This window comes from Hemibagrus wyckioides, linkage group LG04, assembly GCF_019097595.1.
Source record: "Hemibagrus wyckioides isolate EC202008001 linkage group LG04, SWU_Hwy_1.0, whole genome shotgun sequence".
NCBI lineage: Eukaryota > Metazoa > Chordata > Actinopteri > Siluriformes > Bagridae > Hemibagrus > Hemibagrus wyckioides.
Window position 1 is genome coordinate 19,415,203 of NC_080713.1, and position 26,215 is coordinate 19,441,417.

The 26,215-nt window shown below is 37.0% G+C and overlaps 2 protein-coding genes across 6 annotated transcripts in view; both read right to left on the reverse strand.

The window, feature by feature from the left end:
- Window positions 1-4,652: 4,652 nt before the first annotated feature.
- On the reverse strand, window positions 4,653-11,215 carry alx1 (ALX homeobox 1). Of its 2 annotated transcripts, none has more exons than XM_058387202.1 (4): window positions 10,541-11,215; window positions 8,916-9,238; window positions 7,901-8,029; window positions 4,653-5,806 (listed from the first exon to the last, which is right to left on the reverse strand). In XM_058387202.1, exons 1-4 carry the CDS (start codon window positions 10,743-10,745, stop codon window positions 5,468-5,470), a joined length of 996 nt encoding a protein of 331 aa, XP_058243185.1. In that variant the 5' UTR covers window positions 10,746-11,215; the 3' UTR covers window positions 4,653-5,467. The 2 variants fall into 2 exon arrangements, with proteins under 2 accessions (XP_058243185.1, XP_058243186.1); XM_058387203.1 differs by having other exon boundaries at window positions 4,654-5,806; window positions 8,916-9,235; window positions 10,541-11,213.
- A 1,575-nt stretch (window positions 11,216-12,790) lies between these two features.
- Window positions 12,791-26,215, reverse strand: part of lrriq1 (leucine-rich repeats and IQ motif containing 1) — a 38,915-nt gene continuing 25,490 nt past the window's right edge. For 3 of the 4 annotated variants that reach the window (XM_058386902.1, XM_058386903.1, XM_058386904.1), the window contains 7 exons: window positions 25,965-26,092; window positions 24,397-24,468; window positions 24,219-24,310; window positions 17,950-18,094; window positions 17,712-17,772; window positions 17,446-17,560; window positions 12,791-14,718 (listed from right to left, as the gene is read on the reverse strand). In XM_058386902.1, the coding sequence (XP_058242885.1) occupies window positions 14,579-14,718; window positions 17,446-17,560; window positions 17,712-17,772; window positions 17,950-18,094; window positions 24,219-24,310; window positions 24,397-24,468; window positions 25,965-26,092 (753 nt within the window). In that variant the 3' untranslated portion in view covers window positions 12,791-14,578. Of the gene's footprint in view, window positions 14,719-17,445; window positions 17,561-17,711; window positions 17,773-17,949; window positions 18,100-24,218; window positions 24,311-24,396; window positions 24,469-25,964; window positions 26,093-26,215 lie in introns of those variants that run through there. The other variant, XM_058386905.1, reaches the window with a different exon arrangement.

The window sequence follows — 26,215 nt, forward strand, 5'->3', positions numbered from 1 at the left end:
GTGTGTGTGTGTTGTCATAAACAAAATGTCTAGGCTATGCAGGATAGCACTTGTATGGACCATATCACTTGTATGGACATCTTCATATTCAAAAGCTTTTTTAATAAAGAGATATTTTTTTAAATGTTATGTTACAAATTATGATGTTTAATCGTTGATATGATGAGCATTTCTGTAAGGAAACATTCACTTAATGTTTATGGAAGGAGTCTCCAGTGTCAGAGCCACAGAACAGTCTTCAGGACAGAGGACGTTCTTCATAGCAAGAAAAGTTGCAGTTTTTGGTTAGGTTTTTTTGTTTGTTTGTTTATTTGTTTGTTTGATAAGTTACGTCCTGTTATCACTTACATTATAGTAGCTATAAACCGTAGTTCTGTCACTAACCTCTTTCTTTTTCTCTTGAAGTTAATAAGATTGACAAAATTGTAGCTTATCATGCTTCTAAGAAACTGGAATGTGAAATTCCTCTGTATTGATGCTTCCTGTGGTGGAGCACCTAATGAATGTCAAAGCACTGACACTGGAGACTGCTTCCATATAGTTCAATAAACATCTCTTGACCATAACAGTGATTACACATTTGTTAACAATGTAATGTAATTAGTATTAATTATCAGAGCTATTTATCATTATTATGTGTTGCTGTGTGATTTGTTGCAACCTGCACAACTGTCTGAATCATGCAGTTAAGGAACACCTTCCCATCAGTTCAACAGTATTGTAGTATGAAAGAACGTAATTGTTCTTGTTATTAGAGAAATGAATCAAACACTGAGTATCATCAATACTCAGGACAAAAAAAAAGAAAATCTTGAGCTTGTGGTAAATATGTAGACAGCATCCACTCTTCATGCTGACATTTTTATTTACCAGCGTTCACACGCGTCTTAGCCACAAGTGTTAGAGTTAATCTATATGACTTCATACTGCCCTCAGATGCGGCACAGATCTGTGTGAGAAGCCAATAAAAAAATCACATCACACACAATAAGTCATTTGGTCTCCACTGCACAGGAGAAGTGGTTCTTGGAAGCGGCTCATAAATCACAAAGCTGTGTGCTGCAGCAAGCAGGGCTGCTCCTGCTGAACAGACAGAGACGTCTGCGAGAGAAGAGCGATCGCCGGCCCCGAGCTCGGCAGGCTCTAAAAACACCAGGGCCTGCTTCATGCTGGGAGTTTTCCTGAGTGATGGGGCTCGGATGGAAGCTCCATCACAGAGTGTATGTAAGGCTTGGATCGAAAGAAAAACAAGTCATGCCAGATGTAATGCCAGGGGCCTAGCTTGGGCTCAGTACATATTGGGCTTGTTACAGTAAGTCCCTAAGCTCCTTGTTTGGTTTCATGATATGATGTTGCACAAAAGAATATATGTCTTTGCATTTGGGTCCAATCCTGCTCTTGAAATTCACACGTCTTAGTGTTTCCCCTGCTTTAACACCCCTCACAGAAAGACTGGATCTCATGAGTGCATATGAGTGTTAGAGAAAAATCATTCAATTCTGCAGTGTCCAGATAGTTTCTGGATGAGGAGAGGGAAAAATTTATCAGCAGTGCTTGGTGTGCTGTGTCTCATTAGGAGGAGACACCTGGAGTGTCGTGATGTCTCTCACAATCCAGTCTCCTGGCATCAGTAGGAGTCTCTGAGCATCATAATAAGTGTTAAAATGCCTGTGGCCCACAGCTGTACTCAAGTTAAACACAAAAATAAATTCATGGGGAAGTAAAATACTTTTTAATACCTTCAGTGTTTGACTATTGAACCTTGAATAGTTATTAGTGTCCTTCATTCTATTATAATAAAAAAAAAATATTAAATTAAATGTCCTCTATCAGAGTTTGGACTCATTGAAAATCTAGTCCTGCTGCATTAATATATAGAAATATCAATTATTTTTTCAGGTCTGAAACAAAATGATGTGAAATAATGTGTTGATTTCTGCCACAGTGCTTCTCAGATCTGCTCAGAAGGTGGTTATTTTTTCTGTAGCAACACAGACAGACATATACTGTATTGTTTCAGGGACATGTATGGCAGACATTCATACAGTGATACATAATCAAAGCCTCATAATAAATGGATCAAAATGTGGGGTTACAAACATAAACAAATAAACAAGTATCATCACTGATATGCTGAATCTTTTGCAAGATGCTGATTAACATTTATGGAAGGCGTCTCCAGTGTAAGTGTTTTGTAACAGTCAGTATGTTTTCCACCATGGCAAGCTCAACGCATAGGACTTTGTACTGCGTTTGTGTGTGTGTGTGTTCATGTCATGAGAGAGAAAAGAAGAGAAAGGCTGTTTATGGTTGCTGAGTTATAGTTATGAATATTGAACATGTGATCATAATGAAGAAGGATGCTAATGATTGGCCCACTGCTGTGGTGTAAGTTGAATAAAAAAAAACACAGCAATCACACCAAATTGGCACAGATTATTTTCCTATAACACAAACCCCGCAAAATCATATTTTATTTCATACATATTTTGTGGGGGAAAAAAAATCTGCCTTAGGCGTGTAAACTGAGTGGAAGATGTAAATAGTATAAAGAATGTTTGAAAATTTTTATTTTGAATGTACAAAGAACATGTAAGGTTTTGAACAAAAATACGATCTCAATTGACAGTCACTCACTTTCACAAATCCTGCTCTGGGCCACTATGGATCCAGATGTGAGACAGCTCACCCTGGATGGGATGCCAGTCCATTGTTAGATCTTAAAAATAGGTTTCAGATCACAGAGTGCTATTTATTTCAAAACCCGCTATATGACTGGAATTTTAGTAAAAACTGAGCTGTTCACAATGATGCCAAGAATCTTATCTGGGTATGAGACACAAATCCCAGCCAAAAAAACAATTTGGACCTAGTTCCTTTGTAAAGATGAATCCAAGCAAGACGGATAATCCAGGCATAGGACTGGAGAGAATATGCTTTCCATACTAGCAGCCCATAGTTTACTTGAAAAACAGATGAAAATATGTGATGAGATTGAGCAGCTCAGGCGCTGTCCTGAAAGCTGGGCTGCAGCATGGAGCTGCAGGGAAGCTCGTCTCCTCCCCCACACGTGTGTGCCTCGGTATTAATGACTGAGGCTCACCTCACCAGGTCAAACCTATTCAGCCCTGCTGATGGATCTCGTCTGCACTCCTCACATGTCCTGCTTCATCCGTCTTGTAGCGCTACAGCAGGGAGGACCACTCGGGCACTCTGCAGAGAGTAACAGTGGTGCAGGGATGGGGTATTAGGAGATAAATTGCTACAGAGCTCAAGAATTCAGGAGCATCTACAGACACACACACACACACAGTCTGTATTAACAATACTATACAAAAGCAAAAATTAATTGTAAATTTAGTGGTAATAATGTTGAGTGCATATTAATCGCGTCAGTAAATATTTACTGATATTTCATCCCTTCATGATACTACAGCCCTAAGTCATAAATCTTGATTTTAGGGCTTTAAAATATGATTAACTTCATATAAAGGTAAGAAATTGATGCTGCTTTTGGCTACACTGAACAGTGGAAATGTACACTTGGAAGCAAATGTTTTATTTGGCACATTGCAGGCAGAGGCTAGAAGTCATAATTCTCACAATTCTCTAATAACTTTAAAATATTGAGCCATCTGAAATGTAACTTTGTTTATAGAATTGTACGCAATATATCGGTGTAGCTCCTTAGTTTTAGATCTAGTGGCATATAAACAACATATTGATCACATTAAACCTTTGACACATGAACTCATTAACTCCGCCTAAAAAGTCCAAGTGTGTGTGTGTGTGTGTGTGTGTGTGTGTGTGTGTGTGTAATATATTTTGTCAGCATGACTTTATCTAACATTAATCTTGGACTTTTCTGCTATGTTTCTGTAAAGCTGCTTTGAGACCATGTCCATTGTTAAAAGTACAATACAAATAAAATTGAATTGAATTGAATTGAATATATGCATTATATTACTAAAACATCATTAAAATATCATTTGAATCTTAATATTAAATATCATGATGCAGCAACTAATTCCATCTTCAGTACTGAATGAAATATTTTTAATTGAAATAAAAGAAGAAGCATACAGCAGTCTGTGTCATCTTTTTAACAGCTAATACAGAAGACTGAGGTTTTGCTCCAATGGCCTGTTCAAGCTACGGCTTTTACATTATTTGTGAAGCTAGCACAGGTTCCCTTTTATTCAATTACATACAATCAGTGTGAGAATGTACTCAGAAAAGTACACTAGACTTTTTTGCTTAATTATGCATCCTTAATTATGTTCCATTACACTTATGTTGCTTAAAATGATAATACCATTTGCGATACTGTTTGAGTGAGAGTGAAGTGTAGCTATATTTCAGGACATACTCAAAAGTGTTATTGAATAGGAAATGTGTATTGAACAATAAACACGTAGCTTTGCCGCTTCACGACAGAAGAGTTCCTAGGGACTAACCTGAGCTTATTTCTCTGCATGATTTCCCCGTGTCCTTGCAAGTTTCTTCCACGTTCTCTGGTTTCTTCCCACTTCAAAAAAGCATGCTAGTAGGTAGACTGGTGCGCTAACTTGCCACTGGTTAGTAAGAGTGTGCAACTGTGTGTGTGCAACTGTGTGTGTGTGTGTGTGTGTGTGTGGGTGGGTGGGTGGTTGGCTGTGGGTGTGTGTATATTGATGACAATTATCTGCTGCATGTGCCATTTTCACAAGCAGTGCTCCGAGTATAGACTCTGGATTCACTACAGGCTAAGACCTCACAAGATGGAGCACTTAAAGAAATAATGATCAAGCTTTAATGGTCTTGATGTCATTTTTATTATTAACTCACCACAGGCTTAAAGATAGGTTAAAATTTTATTTTTAGAAATCTAAGGTTTTTATAAAAAATATTCTAGGGTTAGAGTATAACATTAGATTCTTCTCAGAAATGGGGCATGATACAGTATATAAATCACAATAATTGTGAAATCTCCAAAAGAATTTTACTGAAATACAATCCCTACAGAGTGCAAAGTGCCCCTCTGATTGTGGATGATTGTGGCAGAGCCAGCTACATTTATGAGTTGGACACAGCTTTTCTTCAAGGCACATGGTCATGACTTATGTAAGATTTTAAGGACATCACATCCACACCAAGACCTGAGTACAGAATGTAGTTAAGCTCTTAAAGCTTCCTGTGTTACTGCTTTCACGCCACCATAAGTGCGTCATACAATAATAAGGCACGCTATTGCAAAAGTTCGTTGACATTCATAAGACAATCATTTACACATAATATGTAAATCAAGTAAGACAGAAAAGTGATGCTGGCTCAAACTGAAGCTCCTCGAAGGAACCTTTTCAGTCAGTGATCAGTTCAAATGATCAGGGAGTCCTTCTTATTAAAAAAAAAAATGTCCACTTCTGTGTCTTTATCAATACATTAAAATTATTGAATACTGTTTAGAATAAGAGTCTGAGCACAGGGATCACATGGCCCATGAGATGTTGGCTGTGTGCTCTTTGGCCTTCATCCTGAGGACAGCGATGCTCGATGACCGCCTCTCAAACTCAGGTTTGCTCTCGAAGGCCGCATGCCCGTTTGGTGTTGGGGCCAAAAGCGAATCAGTAAAGAAGTTGTTGAGGGAGACGGGATTGACACCGAACTGGTTCTGCTGATGGTTTGGGAAGCTAATGTAATTGTGTTCAGGAGCTCGTGGTGAGTGAGGGTATGGAGATGGTACACATGGTGGAGAACCACGCGGGAGCATGCAGGAGGAAACCACTGAGCCACCGGGCGTTGGAGCTGGCCACAAGTTATTGGGTATCTGTTTAGAATGAAAAAGAATTTGTCAAAAATATATTCAATGATAAGAAATGATATCTCTTTTAGTCTGTGCTGCAGGAAATAAGCACAGGCTACACTGCCAGTTAAATGTCTTTGACCATGTGGAGGATGTTACATTTTATTACAATTTATCTATTTAAATGATCAATTAAATAAGCATTCCATAAAACACCTATATATCTCTATATATTTAATGACTTGTGGTCCACTCTCAAATTGTAATGGGACAAATTAGTGCTTTAATAAAGGCAAGTGCAGTTGTAAGTACTGTAAACCCAGATTTCTTCTGATTTGTTTGACATTAGACCAATATGTGTATGTTGTATTCTAAACGTGTCTAATCTGAGTAATCTGCATAGATGATATAGAGAAGTTTTGTGTCAGAAAATAAAACACAATCACAAATTTTCATATTTACTTAATCCTCTTGAACATGAACTGTTTCTTGAAGTGTAACACACCAAAAAAGAATACAAGGGTTCATAAACTTTTGACTGACAATATATTTTCTTAGAATCTACTCAAGTAACATCAGGGAAATAGATAAACTATGATAGGCCAAAAGATGAGGCCTAGATATGTGGAAACAGCTTATCAGCTGCATCATAGGGAAAACAATGTGCTTGAGTGAATATAACATGCGGTTAGACATCCAGCTTTTTCAGGAAAGTCTAGTCTAACTATTAACATAATAAATTTAAAGGTAGGCATAATGGGTTATATCAATTAATTCATGTATAACCCAAAGAACCAGCTAAACTGTACTATTTGGGGTTTTTTTCCAGGACTATTTTCTCAAACATTCAGCATTTTCTTCTAAAATAGTCATGTATTTACACTATTATCACCAAACATTCCATTTTAGGCTGGTACATAATGGTTTTCTTTGTTTGTTTGTTTGTTTGGTTGGTTGCTTGCTTGCTTGTTTGTTTGTTTGTTTGTTTACTGCACGAGCAGTGCACCTCATCTACATGTCACCTAGCTACCTAGGTTTATTGTGGTATCCTGGGTGACTCTATTATAGGCCATTTCAATAATTTCACAACTATTCCAAAGTTAACAATATATCTGAAACCTAAATATTTTATATACATTTTAACCTATATTTAAGCTTTATATAGATAACCAACAGTCTACGAGATGATGTGCGTCACAGGGCGCGAGAGGTGCAGGTGCATAGTTCTTATTGGTTATATGTTAATTGGTGGCTGCTGATTGGTCGATCTGAGGGCCCATACTTTCAATTCGTTCTATTGGGAGCCTTGTTAGAGGTCTATTATACAGCCAAAGGCAGAAGGTTGCGGTTTTTCTGTTCTATTTTACACATAAAATAAAAAGCACTCGTTTGTTTTGGACACTTCAGCGTCTCCTAGTTTCTTTCTTGGCCTTATTTTACTGTTGGACATCACACTATATAATTTTAGCGATGGATAATTTCTTTAATTCTTCAAGCCTACTCCTGACTGGATAAAATCTACAGTGAATTTTAAATGTTTCCCTTGTAGGCCTGATGTCCTAAAACCACTGCAGTGCAAAGTGGCAATTATTATTCACTGACTGACGATTACACTGAACACTCTAGCAGTGTAATCTTAAATCTACAATATTTTTGGGATCGTAAGTTAGTCCAAATGACCTGAAATACTAGAAATGCAGTGTGGTATAGATAACCATAGGAAAAGCTGAAACAGACGTCGCCCTAACCAGAAACTAAAGAATAACAACGTCTCAGCAAAACACAAGCTGCCACACAATCAGTAAAGAATAACCCTTGAAGAAAAGTTTTTAACAGATTCTATTAAATTTTAAGAGCATTAAAAAAAAATAAACCTCTTTATAAAATCAGATGTAGCTTATTTCATGGGGAGTTCATGAAACTTAATGAAGCACATCACATGATGCGTAAATTCTAATCACAACACTATTTTTAAACTCCCTGTCAAATGTGTAGCATCTCAATGAGACTAATACACAAATAAATTCCCTAAAGAGAGTGGTTTTCGCATGAGGATTTTATCAGTTATAGGTTTTATAAATTAGTTTAGTAGATACATGAATAAACAGCTACACTCGCCTGTGAGTAGCTGTCTGTCCTGGGCAGCACTGAAATGTCATACGTGGCTGCGAAATGACTTTTAGCCTGCTGGATCTGTCCATAGCGCTCTCTCTTTCTCCACTTCGCCCTTCTGTTCTGAAACCAAACCTTCATAAATTGAAGGAGAAAACACACAAAACAATGAACAGATTGTTATTTAGGCATGTAGAATACATTCATGATTCTGCACGTGAGCATTTTAAAATCAAAATCATCTGCCTTTTATAAATGCATCACTATTACTTTCTGCTAATGCTGCAGGTTTACTTGCATGTTGAATGCAACATGCATCTTTTAAACTTCAAGCTCCAACCCGTTTTACATCAACATATGTACTTTCCATCTATGTTTTTAGCGCAATTTTTACAGCAAAAAGTATTGCAATTAAACGTTGGTCTATACTGCAAGGCAATAATCCAAAATCTAAAAGAGATTGAAATTAAGTTTTTGCATGGAAAAAAACTGCCTCCAGACACGAGTGCATTGTTTTTATTAGAGCAGACAGGTCATGAAGAACAGGCAAATATTGTCCTGTGGTTAGAAACGATATAAGCGTGGAAAAAAATGGTGGATCTGGAGTGAATTACAACTCAGAGAATTCCAAACAGAGGATGCAAAACAGGTTGAAGGCAGTTCTGTATATGCAAGCTCTAAGTTATTGGAAAATATTTATATTTACATAACATTCAGGAAGAGAAATTAAATTGTCGGAACCACATTTTTTGTCTACTTGACTTCTATGACTATAATTTGTAGTAATAAATAGACACTAAAAATAGAAAAGAAAAAGAAAAAAACTTTTTTGTTAAAGGTGTGCAAACTTTTGCACTCAGTTAACTGAAGGATATGTTTGTCACTTTAGTCAAAGTTGTTTTAAATGTGCTTTACAAAAAAAAATAGTTCTGAATAATTATATATAAAATCAGCGTAGGCCCGTGTATATTTTTTTGTAATAAGTTGTAAGGCATACATGCATGAGATTTAAGAGCAGTACCTGCACTCTGGCCTCGGTGAGCTCGGTGCGCATGGCCAGCTGTTCCCTCACATACACATCTGGATAATGCGTTTTTTGGAAGACTTTCTCTAACTCCTCGAGCTGGGCACTCGTGAACGTGGTCCGGTGGCGTCTCTTCTTGCTGCTGGATACGTTGCTGTCACACTTCTCACCAATGTCGTCTAAGTCGGTTTTGTCCCGTGCTGTTGCTCCCGGTGATGTCCTCACCCCGCAGCGCTCATCCAGCGGCCCGCTGAGCTCCGCGTGTCCGCCGCCGTCATCCGCCTTCCCGCTGCAGTAATGAGGAGCTGCTGCTACAGCTGCTGGGGAGAAATACAGCGTTAAATGTCATTTAGAAGACCTGTATAAAAATAATCAGGGCATTTGATGATGACCTGGTATTTACAAACTACTAACAAACACCCAACACTAATATAGCTATTGACATATAACAGACCTCAGTGTAATAAATAGCTTAAAAAAGAAGCTTAGACCACGAATTAATACATTTTAGTAGAAAAGACTAGGCTGTTAAAGTTACTAATATTGTAAGTATATTAACATAGTATAGTCTAATATAATGCATAAAAAAATTAACTAAACAGTAAAACCATTAATTACATAACCATTAACAACAAACAGTATGTATATAAAATATACATTCTACATCATAATGAATAAATCAATACTACATCATGAATTAAATCTAATTTAGACTATATAGACATTTATTTAGGCCTATGTTATAATGGTTTCATGGTGAGCAGATAGTTTGTGTAATTCGAGCTTTTTTTTAATAGTATATATGCTGCATGGAAGGGCTTTTTTGTTGTTTTTTGTTTTGTTTTGTTTACAAATAAATAAATAAATAAATAAATAAATAAATAAATAAATAAATAAAATTCAGTCGCGGGGAATTGCAGTAAAAGTTGTGTAACGAAATTGTGTAAGAGCAGAAAGGGCTAAACTATATGAAATCTGCAAACACACACACACACACACACATAAATCACAAGATCATCCTTAATTAATAATTAGGAGGTGTTAAACACTTTTTTCCACGTGCAGACACGAAAACAGGACAACTATTCAGCTTCTGTCTATATTTCAAAAAAGATTTCAACACTTTCAAAAAAATAGGAACCTAACTTGTATTTTCCGCTGTCATTTTCTACCTTCAGCGTGTATCTGTTACTTAGTGTGGTGTAATCTTTAATTAGATTTTGGAGAAGTGGTCCTTAAAGTAGAATTATGTACCTTAAATTATTTAAAGTTTTCCAGGTAACAGATAAAAGTATACATCATATATATTATAACATTACATATTTTTTCTGAGATTGAAATTACGATTATTTAAAAAAGAATCTTTGTTTCCTGGAGTAAGATTCAAGAAAAACCCAGTAAATGGAGGTTTTGAGTGTATATCTGTTGCTCAGATTTACTGCAGACCTTACACAAAATGCACCTTTGTATTTTCTGTTCAAATAAATTGCAAATATTAATATAATAAGGTGTACCATGGCATTCACGACTCATAAAAGTCTCTAAAAGGCCGTAAGTAATGATGTAATGAGACATATTAAACTATGTACTGTCTGAAAAAGGGCTAAGACGTGCTAACTCACAGGTTTGGTTGTCACCGGGAGATGATCTGTCCAGAATGCTGTGGTGCTCGGTGTTTTGCAGTGTGTAATGCTGACCGCTCTTGCTGGAGCTCTTGCTGTAGTATTGCATGCTCTCTAAGGGCTCCATTAACGGCTCCAGGTAAAAGTCTGTCCCCTTCCCAGCTTCACACTTCAGCGGGAACTTGTCCGTCATGTAGTCCATCATGGTCCACTGGCTTTCAGCTCTGAGGCGTAAAAAAGTGCACTAAAGAAGTTTTATCGATAGTAAACACGACTGGGATCCGGTGGTTTTCGCAGACCGTTAATTTGTCTTGTTTAAAGTGACCGAGAAGCTCAGTGTCTCTTTATAGGGCAGAGCAGAAGGAGCTCCACAGTATATGAATATGGAGAAGTCGAAACTCCACCCATGACCCACATGCACGCGCAGAAACTTAGGAAACTCTGAAGCAGTTACAATTAGACTTACCATGCTCATGGTGTGTTTAAACATCTGGAGTGTTTACTGGCTGTTTAAACATCTGAGTAAAAGAGATAGAGATTTATGCTCAATATTTCAGCCAGTGAATGGGAACAACCATGTTAAGCAATTATGGTATAAAAAGCCAATTTTTGCACAGCAAACTGTACCAGAGTCTGTAAAAACAAAAAAGTAAAGAAAAAAAATTAACATAATGTTTTAATAATATCAAAAACTTACTATTATAATGCAGGGCAAATTCCTATTATTATTTACGGTATAATTAACATTAAAATACGTACAAATACAGTGCACTAATCATTTAAATATATTATTCTGCTAATAAACTTGTCTGCTTTTCTCTACTTATTCTACTATTACTATCATTATCATTATTATTATTATTATTATTATTATTATTATTATTATTATTATTATTATTATTATTATTATTAATAATAATAATAATAATAATAATAATAATAATAATAATAATAATATCGTGGTTGTTACACACATTAATTCCTCTTTTCTGTTGTTTGGGCTCTTTATATTTCTTAAGATCATAGGGAACAGTTCTGTTTTACGCACCGGAAAGATTTAACTATTATTATATATAATTATGTGTCATTGATATTTTTACAGTATTAGTGTGATTATATTGTATCACCCACTGCGCTAGGCAGCATTGATATCAATGAAAAAAGCCTACAGAGGTCAAGCAGTAATATGCCATTACCTGACATTAATGTACAAAGGCGATAAAAGTTTAATATTGCGCGCGCTACTATATGTTATTGATCAGTTATTATAACATCATTATATTCTCATATAGAGTATAGAGTACTTTCTATAGAGTACTATACAATCTGTATAGAGTACTCCAAACTTTGTTTACAGTACATATAGAGTATTTTGTACTATTCTCATAATGCCACAGGGATTTTTTTACTAAAAGGTTTCAGTAGTATAATGTTGACGTGTGGAGGTTTGTTTTATTTCTACATTTTGATTTTGCTATGTAAATTCAGTGTGAACACTGGGTCAGAGTGGCCCGCGGTGCCAAGCACCTGAGCGCCGGGATATGACCTGGTTACACTGATACCTGATAGCGCATATTCCCTATAAGCAGCTTTTATAAAAGAGATCACACGTCGAGAAGCTCTTTCTCATTTAGCGGTAAATCGTACCACCTGCCACTCCAGTCATATCCAGTGAACAAAGCCGAGGCTGACAGGGTGCCAGTCCACTGCAAAGCAAAATAAATAGCACGCTCTTAAGTAGCAGGGAGCTTTCTGATGTGGAGTTAGGAGTCCTGCTGCGGAGAAAATGCGAGAAGTTCGTGGAGGTACCTTTACATTTTTTTTTTTTTTGGTCAGCCAGATTGGTGATTGAAGACTAATTTCGGAAGAATAATTTCATATCGCACCAAATTTCATGTCAATAAATATACTCAGTTCTTTGTTCTATATAAGCAGTCTCTCAAGTTTGACAGAGCTTTATTATTATTATTATTATTATTATTATTATTATTATTATTATTATTATTATTATTATTATTATTATTATCATTATTATTATTATTATTATTATTATTATTATTATTATTAGGTAGGTATTTAGTGCGCATCCAAACGGTTACCTTTTTCCTTTTTTTAACTTATTATATACCTGTTTATATATATATAAATATAAATATATATATATATATATATATATATATATATATATATATACATATACATACATACATATATAAATATATATACATATATATATATATATTTGTGGGAAACAGTGGTTTGTACTCTAATGCTGGATAAGCTGGGGATCTCTGTAATTGTATCACTAGGGTTTGTATACACACTCTTCCAGTCGCTTAAGAAGGTCTAATTAAAACAATAATAAACTATACAGAGCAGCTGCACATACAGGGCCGGCCACAAACGCATGCATTGAGACATGTGTTAAGTTCCTGCAAAGTCCCTAGCAACACACTTCCTGTTAATAAACCTCATCTACGACAAAAGAAGAAAACTTTATCTTTTACAGTTTTATTTCTCCTGTAATGTGTTTCTGGATAATGAAATATGAATGTAAGCTATTATAAAGCAAAACAAAACTAGAGAGGATTTTATTACTTTAAAGCATCTTCTTTAAACCTGTACACCCTGTGCTGTCTGCAGTAATTGTAAGGATTAGATCTCTTGGTTTTGGCCCTCGTGCTGGCCTTGGACAGCAAGTAATGTGACTCATTCTGCAGTGACAGGGGTTAGCCTAGACTGCCAATCTTATATAATGGGGTTTTTTCATGAGGGCAAATGGAAATGTATACTGTTCACCTCAAAGGCTGTGCTGTCATGAACTTTCAGAGCCATACAAAGATAGCAATCTCACTTTAGTAAACCCAAATGAATTTCCAGCATTCTTCATTTTTAGAACATGAAGAAAGAAGTCGACTATCAAAAGCAATTAGTCTTCATGGGGCATATTTACCAATAATTGTTAATTTGAGCAAAGAACAGAAGTACCCAGCTATGACTTGCCTTAATGTAGTTTTAAAAGTGCTGATGTGTATAAAGCACTATACATCAGTACATAAGTCTTCTCCTGTACTGGAGGTGGAAGTGTAATAGGTGGCCAGTTGTTTTAGCACACTGTGTGCAGGAATCTGACACATAGCCAAAACTGTATTTGACCAAAAAGCCAAAACATAAGTAAAGCACATGAAAGTGAAGGGAAGAACATAAATATCCTACATGCTGTGCACTAATGCGGCACCCCACTTCTCTACTACAGGCTATTTGTTTTTATATGAATTATCTTATCAGGTTTGGGCTGCTGTCCAGACAGTGCCTGCTTGAACCACTGTGTTCAGTCAGTCACTGATTTTTGACTGTGAAATAAATAAAATAAAAGGCTAAATGCAAGACTTGGTAAGGCATACGTTTGATCATAAATGTCTGACAAAATGTCAAAAAGAGTGATTCACTCCAGAGTGATTTATTTTCTGTAATGACTTATTGGATTTGTGCAAAAGTTTTTTTATTGGCTTTCAGCTTTCATCAAAAAATAAATGTACTTCAGGGATTTCAACTACAACCATTTTTAACTGATTTTTAATTTTTTAATATCTCAACAGTATAAATAATGTATAAATAAAGCAATACAGCCCAAGTGGCTTAGAAGAACAATGTACTGTTTCCTATTGGCTGCTTTTGTTTGCATATTAAGCATGTCATTCAAAAATGGTTTCCACACATTCCACAGTTTTCCATGGTCACTGATATTTGAGAACAACACACATCTTGGGATTGCCTGCGGATATTTGGGTTATACCTCATCCATTGCTTGTAATTAATTTACAGCGGAAAAAGCGGAATTTTAGTGAAACAGAAGCTGCAGGGAATTTCAGAGGAGATCGTCTGAGTATCATAAGACTTATTAGGGCTTATTAGGGTTTAAAGAGCATAAGTGCTTAAACTAAAAAACACATATTCATCATCCACAGAACATGCATACACCCACATGGGTAAATAAATGTACAAGGCATGTCTAGCTGTCTACATATTGTAGAAAGGTTATGTGAACTTGTTTGCTTTAGACCTCTTCTTGCCTCCTCCCCAGCCTCCACTCAGCTGCACTGGATTGTCTCGGAACGAGATTCTCTCCTTTCGAGATGGAGCCAAGGTGACTCTTTGAGGAGACGGCACATCTTTTTCTGTGAAAACAGAATCAGATTTGTCACACAACACCGCCAGCTGGAACCTGAAATAATGTTCTGCACTACATGGCAAAAACATAAATCAAAAGCTTTTGCTCTATAGGCACTAATGCGTTAATGCACTCTTGCCAAAGTCTTGCCAAGACCTCCATGCCCACAGTGTCATAGCACAGCTCTCTGCAGACTGCGCGTCAGGCCCCTGGGCTGCCAGCTGCAGAGCATGTCAGAGCTGCTTCCATCACTCTGTGTGTGTATGTGTTTAATGCAGATCTTTTTAAACACAGGGAACAAAGCGAGCTCTTTTCTGTGGCTGATGTGTTCCACGTGTACAGCCCCAGTGAGGATGGAGCGGGGACACGTTCACATTGCAGGTAATGTAGCACTTGGACACATACTGTAGATACTGCAAAACATACCTCAACACACGTCTACACACTCTAAAGAGGATACACTAACTGGCAACAACTGACTACCTTTAATGAGCAAATGATGCTGAGCACACATTGATTTATTGATTTTTAGTACATGAAAATATATATATATATAAAATAAAACAAGATCTGAACTTTGCATGACTTTTAAAATGAACATTGCTACACAATCGGTAGAGATCTTTTTTTTAAAAAAAATCACAAGTTGCTGTCTTGCCACACATGCTTAATTGCTACGTATGCAGTCATTTTGCTTGCATTAGCTTTGGACAGGGACAAAATCGAGATGTTAAATACGCACCTCAGGATATTTCCTTTAGCGGAGGAAAGAAAATATTTGTAACTCTACTAAATGTGTGGTGGCTAACGTGTGGCACGAATGTTATAGAAAAGGGCTATTCAACTTGGTAGGTGGGCCACGGTTAAAATAAAACAGGTTGGAAAGGTGGGTCTGTCTACCCATCCTATATGTGCATATATTTATATATAGACAAGCATTCAGAAAACGTCTGTCAGATCTATATTTCTGTCACCTCATATAGCAAAAAAAAAAATCTGTGTGTACTTTATTTTACTTTTTTTATTTTGAATATTTTTCCCCATCACGTTTTTTAATCTAATATCTATTATCCAACTTGTGCAATCTTCTTTCCGAAGATTTTACTTCTAGGAAGAAAATAGTTCCTAGTTTTGAGTATTTCTAAGAATGCATTTGTTAGACCAAAAGTAAATAGTTTTTGTAAAACTGAAAGGATAGATAGATAGATAGATAGATAGATAGATAGATAGATAGATCTAAAGGAGCTTTAATTAACCTGTAGTTCAATGAATGGGTGCTGTTTATTGTCCAGAATGCCTGTGTATTTATTAGGGGTATTGTGTGTAATGTTATTGAATGAGGGTCAATACAGTGCAATAATGCAATTTAATTGCATTAAATCTCAGTAATATTCTTGCTCAAATTTTAATAATAGATCATGCTTGCTCACACACAGACCATATTCTCTGCACTTACAATGTAAAGCTGTCAGCCATACTGTGACTGTACTGTATCAGAAATAAAACTGGCTCCATCTTCAAGATTACAGAAGTGTTTCCTCTACATTTCAGAATGCCCTTTAGTTTTTATTCACTAATGACTTGACCAATGTGTACTAAGCAATGACAATAAATTTCCATATTGTGTTCCATCTTCACAGTAAAATTCAGTTAAATTCATGGTATAGCACAGTGCCGGGTTTGGATTAAAGCAAGGATTACAGGTAACCCCCTAACATACAGTGGATTTTACAGAGGTTCACAATACAGTGGAAATTACCAAAAAAAATACAAAATTATTGCGAGGGAAACAGAAAACAAAGAAGAAAAAAAAGAAAAATCATATTGTGACCTTTTAAGAGCTCTATTTAGTTTAATAGTTTCCATTATATTATATGGTGTTTTGGATCAGAGTGCATAATATTTCTTTGTTTACAGTCAGTGTTGCCTGTTCTAAATAAAGGACTATATTTCAAACTGATTTTCTCATCAACATTCTTGTGTACCTATGTGACAAAAAACAAGTGTCATGTGTAATAGTGCACACCCTCGTGGATTTCATTTCCAAAATCTAATTTAGCTTAGTTAGACGCAACAGTGCAGTGCCTTCAACTCTGTGCATCACTGTGTTAAATGTGCTGAGCGCTGCTTGTGTCCCTGAGTAGAATCTTTGTCAATTAGCAGACTAATTTAAAGCCTATATGACAGAGATGCCACTTATTCAGGGAGAACTGAGAGCTGTTTCCTGCTCAGAGACTGACACTGACCATCACCTGATTGACCCTGACATCTCCCGCTCCAGCTTAGCCCTTCACTCACTTACACACACACACACACAATTCTAATATACAACAAAGTATTTTCTAAAGTTAATTGATGCTTTAAATCTATTCACCTGATTCCTCAGGGGTTGATTTGTGAGCTTTATTATTAAATTTTACTCAGTGAAACCTACAGCTGACATATTTTTCCGTTGACTACTAAATCATAATTTATAGCTTAAATAGACATATGCTCTATGAGCCAACGACACAAATAACTTTGCTGGAGATAGATGAGAGAAACAAAAACAATGTTTTTTGCTGTTATTTTATATGTATATAGTTTCTGTTTTAAAAGAGAGAGAGAGAGAGAGAGAGAGAGAGAGAGAGAGAGACGTTTTAGTATTACCCCAATACATACATATGATCCCTTTTTAGCTTATTTGAATTAACTAATTTTGGAGCGTTAATAATATCTACAATTTGAGACCCACTTGTATATCCAGCCGAGTGTGTTCGAGTGTGAGCCTGGTGGTTCTGAGGTGAAGAGTAACCAGCACTGTCAATCCTCACGGCTGAATCTGGAGCCTCTCTGTAGCCTGTAGAAGCCTAAAAATCCAACACACACACACACACACACACATTACCATAATAACAAAATCTACTCAATGCCTTTTTGTATGAGTCACTGCACATACAGTACTGTTTGGGCATATCACTGAATCATTGTGATTTTCTGATGTTCAATCAAAGTCCTTACCACAAGCTGAACCCTTCCACCGTTCAGAATTTCAGGGTCAATCTCCGGGAGGAAATGATCACTAGAAATGTACAGGTAAAGTTACCAGGCTAGTACTTTCACCAATTATGTTGCTTATACTAAAATTTACCCTAAAGCAAAATATAGAATCATGCTGTCCTGTGTAAACCGTAATCTGATTACGGATTATTCCATCAGTTGTAGATCAGAAAGTTTTCATCATGCATGACACACTCACCTCACGGAGGGGGCAGAGCTTCTCCGGCTTGGCACGGCTTGGGTTTGGAGCCACTGGTAGGTTCTGTGGCGTGTCTGTGTGTGCGTATACGTCTGCTCTGGCTCTGCTCTCAGTGCCTCCTGAGCACTCACATCTCCTCTGCCAGCTACACTTGACATCAAACATCAAAGTCAGTTTCAAATAAGAATAATTTGTTGTTGTCATGCACGGACCTCGGGCCCCATCGGCTCTGGAGTTACCACAGAATTTTATGAAAGGCATGGGGGAAAAAAAATCATACAATATTCCATGAAGCATGAATGATAGATAAACAGCCAATACAAGTAAGGGTGGAAAATTAAGTTCTATTTAAACTCTAGAAGTTTGACAGACAGTTAACGATGTAGAGTTTATCAGGCCTTGAAAGATCAGTACAAGTAGCATGGCCTGTTTACACTCAAGCTTACGAGGCCATTTGTTTTGGAAAGCTTTAAGGGGTAATTACTATAACGCTCCATCGGTGGCTCACTCAGGCAAATAAAGAGGTTTGCTTTCAGTAGGTTTTGTGGTCTCTTTTTAAACCTGCTGTGCTGTGATATTAATTTACCCTGAACATCCAGAGAGGAAGCAAGCGCATGATTTACAGTCAGTGTCGAAGCACGCCACCAGAAAGCTGTAACTCAAAGCAAAAACACGAACTCTCAGTGGAGAGCGGCGTAGCCAGGGAGGAGTGTGAATCGATAACAACTTCTGACAGCCAAGTGCTGGAACTAATGAGACACTTATTTAAATCCTTCTCATGGTTTTGCCAAGATGTAAAGAGCAGCCGGGGTTTATGGGGTACAGTCGTCATGGGTTAATTGGAAATCCACTAAAAATGTCAAGTGATTAACTTCTCACGTAGAGTTCAAATGAAGGAAATAGGTAGCACTTAATGGTGCTGAAAAGTCACAAATTGTCCAAAGGGGAAACATTTAGACTACTCAGATATTTTAATAGAGTTATAAATTTATAGCTCCTTCATAGATTATAGATAAATAGATAATAAAAAAGTCAAGAAAGTCTAATATGTCTTGATGCTAAAATGCATTCTAGTGAGAATGTCAACGAAAAAACCAAAATGAATTTAGCAAGAAAAATAGAAATGTTAATATGGTGTAATTAAAGCTGCATGTACACGGCACTGCTTGCTGCACATTTCCAAACAGCTACGCTTTGTTAAAGGAATGGTTACAGAATAAAATAAAATATTCATTTATTCATGCAGATGAGGTGAATTTAAACGTGCATAAATTTACATAATACAACATAACAGGAAAAAATGTGGATATTGTTAGAGTTCAAACATTTTTTGCTGTAAAAAAATGATAGAAATATAAAGTATAAATTCTACATTTTTACAATGATTATTCAATGAAACATCATGTCCTTTTATGGAAAAAAATGATTTAAAAAAGTACAAATTTTCTGTAACAAAAATAAAATAAATTAAAAATTAAAAAAAAAAAATTAGCAACATTTCTAGGAATTCTGTAATAAATATCTTCTAAATAGGAACAGAAAATAAAATTCAACATTTCATGAATGCAGGTCATCTAAAAACACAGATTTTTGGATCTGTATTAATTTTGGCTGTAATTTTTTTAGAATAAAATATTTTGAGAAATGTTCAAAAATATAATGTTATATCCACCTTTACCACCTTACTGCTACTTACTATATATATATATATATATAAATATATATATATATATATATAAATATATATATATATATATATATATATATATATATATATATATATATATATATATATATATATATATATATATTCAAAATCTGAAAACCGATTAAGATTCATAGTAAGTAAACTTACAATATCATGAAACAACTTTTAAAATAAGAAATGTCTATTGAAAATGTGTAGGAAGATCTACAACACTTAGTTACTATGTGTACTGGCTAAAATGAGTGTTTGAGGCTTTAAAATTAGTATCTAGAAATAGTTTAGCTAGAGCGTAAGACCCCAGTAGGGCTGAACAGAAATGAGACCCCCTCAGGTTCCCGCATGGCCCCTGATCGCCACAGCCTCAGGACGTTCAGAGGCCGCAGGAGTTACGCCTGTTAAGTGGGGCTCTTAAGCACATTAGGTAATATGGAGCTGAGTATAGCAGCAACGAAGCTGACCTGTCACCGTATCAGAGAATCAGCTCTTTCAGCCTCCTGCAAGCTAAGCCGTCAAAGAGCAGTGGGCAGCGTACCTGAGGCCACCCTGTCCGCCCCGGAACACAGACTGAAGGTCAAACATAGTTTACAGACATACAAGGGAAATAAAAGTCCAGCAATCATGGTTCTAATTACCGTGTTTTTGTTGTATGTTTTCCCGGTGAAGGAAATAATTACTAAGCTTTAATGTTTTGAAAAAGAAAAAGAAAATATTAAAATGGTAATATATAAAATATAGTTTAATGACATGATCACCTACAACTGTTAAAACTGACTGGATGGAGTGATTTGGATTATAAGACTGAGGACATGCTTGCTTGTATGATGACTAAGTTTTGGGGCATTTTTGGGACTAGCTCATTCAACTGGAATTCGGTTTGGAGATGGCATATCTATCTGACCACAATGAAGCCATGGGACAGCAAGCAACCACACACACACACACACACACACACACACACCAAACATGAAATGGCCTCTTGTGCGTAAAAGGATGTAATGCATGTCTGTGTGCATATATGAGTGCAAGTGTGTGTGTGTGTATGTGTGTGTCTCTATGTTATACCCATGGGGCTTTGAGTGTTTGGGAGTTCTCTTGGCAGACTCAAAGGAGGAGGTCAGGTCTTTTATCGTGAGGTTCTGTCTCCTACTTTCATTTGCCCTAGGTCAAGCCTTCACCTCCAGAGAGCAGACCACAGGCGGTCAACCAGCGGTCAACACACACACACACACACACACACACACACATACACACACACACACACAATATGGCATGCTGTTCAAAGTGTGCACAAAACATTGGTTACAATGCAGATCCATAACATTCAAGAACTTAATGCTACATAAAACTAAACTAACAAAAAACTCCATGTGTTCAGGTCAATGACTACAAACACACGCACTACCAGGGAATACGATAAAATTGTCTTATCTGCAGAAGTGTCAAAGAATAAACTTGTATAAATGACAACAAAAAATGACCCCATGACCCGATCTGATGATCTTTTATCATGAATTGCCTATAAATTTTATTCATGCATACGTTTTTTTTTAATATTTCCATAGATTTAAAAATACATACACAAATAAAAATATAAAACACAAAACTAAAACATCATTGCATGACTATTTGAGAATTTGCTGTTTATATGAGTTGCTCAGCACTGAACATGATCTCACTGAATATCTATCATACTTATCTACAACAGCATGACCATCTCACTAATCATGTTACCTACGGAAAGGAAACACGAGATACAAAGCCAAGATGTCTGCAGCCTAGGAAGGCTTTCAAAAAAAATGTAAGCAAACAAAAAACAAACAAAAACCCCTAAAACATCTACTGCAATATTCAGAACACATTACCTTTCATAGTCAAATGAATCTATTCATCTTCCACATAGTGCAAGCCTGATGAATTACACTACTCGCTGGCTATAACTTATCTCAGCAGACCTCAGGTCTATCATTCAGTAAGCTCTCTGGAGTAAATCATTTCAGGAACCTCGTTTTCCACACAAGAAGTGTGAAATTGAGCAGATAACGAGTCAGGAGGTCAGAATATTGGGCACAGGATTTATGTGTATTCCCTGAGCACACGCTCACAAAACAACATGCGTTTCACTGGCTGTTTAAATCCAAACACAGAGACGGGTAAAAGCAGCAGTGACAGAGAGATGAGGCGCTGGATAGTGCCGGCTACAGCGCTATACATGTTCACATATACCCCTTAAACATGTACAAAATATATTTCTAACATGTACAGAAGCAAATGCATCGTGCACATGAACTTGTTTCAAAAAATTGCTGAAAATACATTCAGCTTCTATATTATTATATTATTGCACTTTTTCCAGTAATCAGTGTCTACTTTGCAGATATATGCTATATTTTAATAATAATGAATACAACTATAAGGCATAAACTCGGATCTGTTCCATCCTGTTTCATATTCACTTTCCTCTGAAGGAGGAATGGTCTTTGGGGTGGGTGACAGCTTAAGCGCTCCTTCACTAGATGATGTGTTTTGGGGTGCATGGTCGACTCTGACCTGTGCAAGGCACCGATGCGGCGCCCCCAGGGATGCCCTCACGCCTCGGGCCGCGCACCGCTCCCCTGCTCTCCCCCGGCTTGCATTTCAGCCCCCTGCTCAGAGCCCCCTTCTGGAGGTGATTAGCCCCCAAAGCCGTGACAGATTCTTTCCGAGATATCCGACTCGGCCGTGTTTATTTTATCCAGGCTCTCTTTTGTGGATGTGCTGGACATGAAGTAACCCACTTGAAAATGGGGATCAGCTTACATACGCCAGGGGACTGCTGGAGGAATCGCAACAACAAAAAGAAGAAGAAGAAGAAGAAGAAGAAGAAGAAGAAGAAGAAGAAGAAGAGAGAAATCTTTTGCATGATGAGAGGAAATACTTTCCTTGCACTCTTTGCCACTGAAAATCTCAGCATCTCAGTATCTAACCCATTTAAATGATAAGCACCCCCCACTACCCTCTATCTAACAGCCCCCTCCTGCTGACAGTTACTCTTTCTCTCTCTCTCTACTATAGTGACACTGAACTACAGACAGATCTCTCTCTCTCGCTCACTCAGAGGAGTCTGGAACCCCTCAGTGCTCTACCTCCTCTGCACTTAACTCGATTTCACACTTCGGCTCTGCAACCAAGTCCTCTTGAAATACAATCATCTTGTTTATTCTCTATCATCCCAAACAACTTAATGGCTGGCTATTAACAGCCATGTCATGTGCCTTCAATTTGATCAAGGTAAGCTCTGCCCAGGTTTTCCAGTGAACCAAAGAGCTCTAACTAAGACCATGTTTGCCAAAGAATGCTAACATAAGAGCTTGTAGATTATTCATTTTATTTTTCATTTTTTTGCAGTGGTGATGTCAGTTGAGCTGTGACGTCTTGATCCTACCTTTAATTTCCTCTCTGAATTCAGGTCTGGAGCTCAGATCGCCATCGCCACAGGCTGCATGTTGTGGTTCCTGAACAGAGCCAAACCTACTCCTAGGTCTGTGACACCAGAACACAGACTGAAACAGAGTTAAAATGAGCTCATGCTCAGACACGGGACCCAAACCACACTATCACTTTGAATTAGCAGAGTGCACAGCTTCAACAGGAGCAGAGACTTTCTGAGTTCCACACAGGCCCTCATTTCATGGGCCCATGATTGGATTTGTGGCATTAAGAGTCACGCTCTTCTGACCCTGATCAAATCCAGCTCCAGGCCAGGCCTTTGGGAACTTGGCACGGATCAGGACTACTGTCTCTGGGGTTCTTCTCATGCTCATAGCACCGTGAAGTAACTTCAGAACAAGCAACTCTTCTATAGCTCCTCTTAATAATAACCAAGCTTAGGCACACAACACAGTGCAGAACAGTCGATTCCGGCAAGTGCTCGGAAATTCAGGCAAATTAAACATGACAGAAAGAAGGAGAGCTGCTCGCTGTTACTGTGCGTTCCATTGCTCTAAAAGGAAAGCCTGCGTGCTAGCATAACACCAACCAGAGACATAGACGAGAAAACAATAATCATTTATTAGAGACAGACATTGTTTTGAGAAGTGTATTTTTTCACTAAACTGCTCATTTATAGTCCACATGTTGCCATGCTGAATATGTGTGGATACTTTTAGTAATCCTTCTCAAACAGAGTGAAACTTTTCCACAGCAAATGTTTTCATACATGTATGAAAATAATGGGATGAGTACAGCTGGAAAGATATAGACAGAAAAACTTAAATACTTATTGGTCATGCATTTACATCTGGTAGCGAGATGTAGCTCAGTGTTTAAGATGTTGACCTACTGATCAGGAGGCTGTGGGTTTGAATCCCAAAACCACCAAGAAGGGCCCATGACAAAGGCCCTTAACCCTCAGCTATATAAATGAGCTAAATATACATTGTTCTAGATAAGGGCATCTGCCAAATGCGGTAAATTTACCCTACAATAAAGATGACTTGATAAACAGGACAACTATTATCTTAGTAGCATGAACAAAGAAACAAAAGTTAAACAGAACCGATATAAATTCTAGCATTATGCTTACCCAAGTATTTTTTCTGATTTTTCTGCTTTCGAGGCTTCATCCTCTGAGCCCTTTTTAGCATAAGACGGGCAGTGGAACCACTGCTAATACCCCTGAAATGAGAGAAACACACCTTAGGGTCTTCACTATGAGCTCAAAAGAAAAAAATGAATTAACTCAGGCTTAACAACAAGATTACCATTCTTCCAGAATTTTCTCAGATCTTTCTGAGAAATAACATTTTCCTTGTGTTGATGCTGGAGAGTGCATACTGAAAAACACATAAAACACACAATTTATCAATAAACTTTCCATACACGAGGTATTTAGTCAATACACAAGGTGTTAGTTTTGATATTGCGGACAGATTCAACAAGTCTCTGGAGCTGTACTGGTGGAATGAACACCATTCTTCCAAAAGATCTTATTTTAATTGCTGTTTTAATGATCGTAATGGAGAGCACTTTCTACCACATCAGTCTAAAATCATCCTCATATATCTCTATATTGTAGCTTATGATGTACATTATTTTCGTCTTCATCAGACCATTCTGCGAGTACTTATGCACTGTTGAAGGGGGTGGGTTCATCCTGGAAGAGGCCACTCCCATCAGAATAGAAATGTTTCTTCATAAGTTAAAGGTGATCAGTGGAAGTAACTGTACTGACTTACAGTGAACTGCATGTAATGGGACAAGTGGAGGAAAACCATGCCAGTTAGACCCTGAGCTGGGAAAAAAGTTTTAACTTTAATTCCTCAATAACGTGGAACAACTTAAAGGAACATATAAACCTTACTGTGCTTCCTTCACTGGTTACATTTAGGGGGCTTATAAATAAGATTGAGCATAGCCAGTGATAGTAGCCATATGCTGTATCTCCATCATTGAGCATTTGAAGGCTTCGGCATGGAGGAGTTGGTGTTGAATCTATAATGAACAGATTGTGAGCTAATTTATGAGTTGCTCAGTAGCTCCTGGTTAAACAACTTCAACTGACTGTGTATGAGTGTAGAAAGGACATTATTCATAATCACACTCTCTGCTGTTTATAATAATTTATAATCACACTCTTCATGTCACCCAAATGAGGATGAGGTTCCTCTCAAGATTTCTTCCTCTTACCATCTAAGGGAGTTTTTCCTTGCCACAGTCACTCTAGGCTTGCTCACATGGGATTAGGGATTAATACAAATAAATTTAAATATAATTGAATTGCTAAACTATGTATTTTATTTTCAGTTTATTTACTTATTCTGATTATTTCTTTCCCTCTCTGGGGATGGGAGAATTTTTTTTAATATGCTAATTGCTGTTGTGATCTAAACCTAATCTAATATTATTGAACCTAGGTATATGCTAATCATTACTATTTTACACTTTACATTTTATGCTTTTTATTTAGCTGCCAATACAGGGGGGAAATGAAAGCTTGGCATAGTCAAATTATGTCTATAAACAGGTTTAATAATCTTATATTTGATTTATTGTAAATGTATAATAAAAAAATATAACTACATTCAAGATCAAGATATCACTTGCTAAGATATCATACTGCCGCAATGCAGAAATCAGCACAAATGAATCATATGACTTTAGTTAGATGTTTGGTTTGGTTTTCAACTGAGTGGGGTTTAATGTGCTGTAACGTTGTTCTCAACCATTGAAATTTAGCCATTATAACATCTCCGACTAGCACAAACAACACAAATGACATGATGTTTAATTTCTGTTTAGACGGGGTGATGTTTGTTACACAGGTGTTTACCTGGTGCTTGGATCAGGTGACTGACTCTGCTCTTTCACTGGTGCTTCATCACTGCTTATCCAGGCCTGTCTAGGCTTCCATGGCTGCACACATGCACCCTTATGAAGCTCGGGCAGATGACGCAGAGGCTTTAAAAAAATCCAACAAAACATATCGTCAATATGATCTTTATTATCTGACACTATAATATCCTGCTTTACAGCCAAGAAAATGAATGCAGCTTTACAATTCCAGAAATGTGCCATCCATTT

Excerpts from the sequence above, each read along its gene's own strand:
- alx1 (XM_058387202.1), bottom strand. The coding sequence starts at position 10,745 with ATGATGGACTACATGACGGACAAGTTCCCGCTGAAGTGTGAAGCTGGG. Across the intron at positions 9,239-10,540 it reads TCCCGGTGACAACCAAACCT|CAGCTGTAGCAGCAGCTCCT; the intron begins GTGAGTTAGCAC and ends ATTTCTCCCCAG. Across the intron at positions 8,030-8,915 it reads TCACCGAGGCCAGAGTGCAG|GTTTGGTTTCAGAACAGAAG; the intron begins GTACTGCTCTTA and ends CAATTTATGAAG.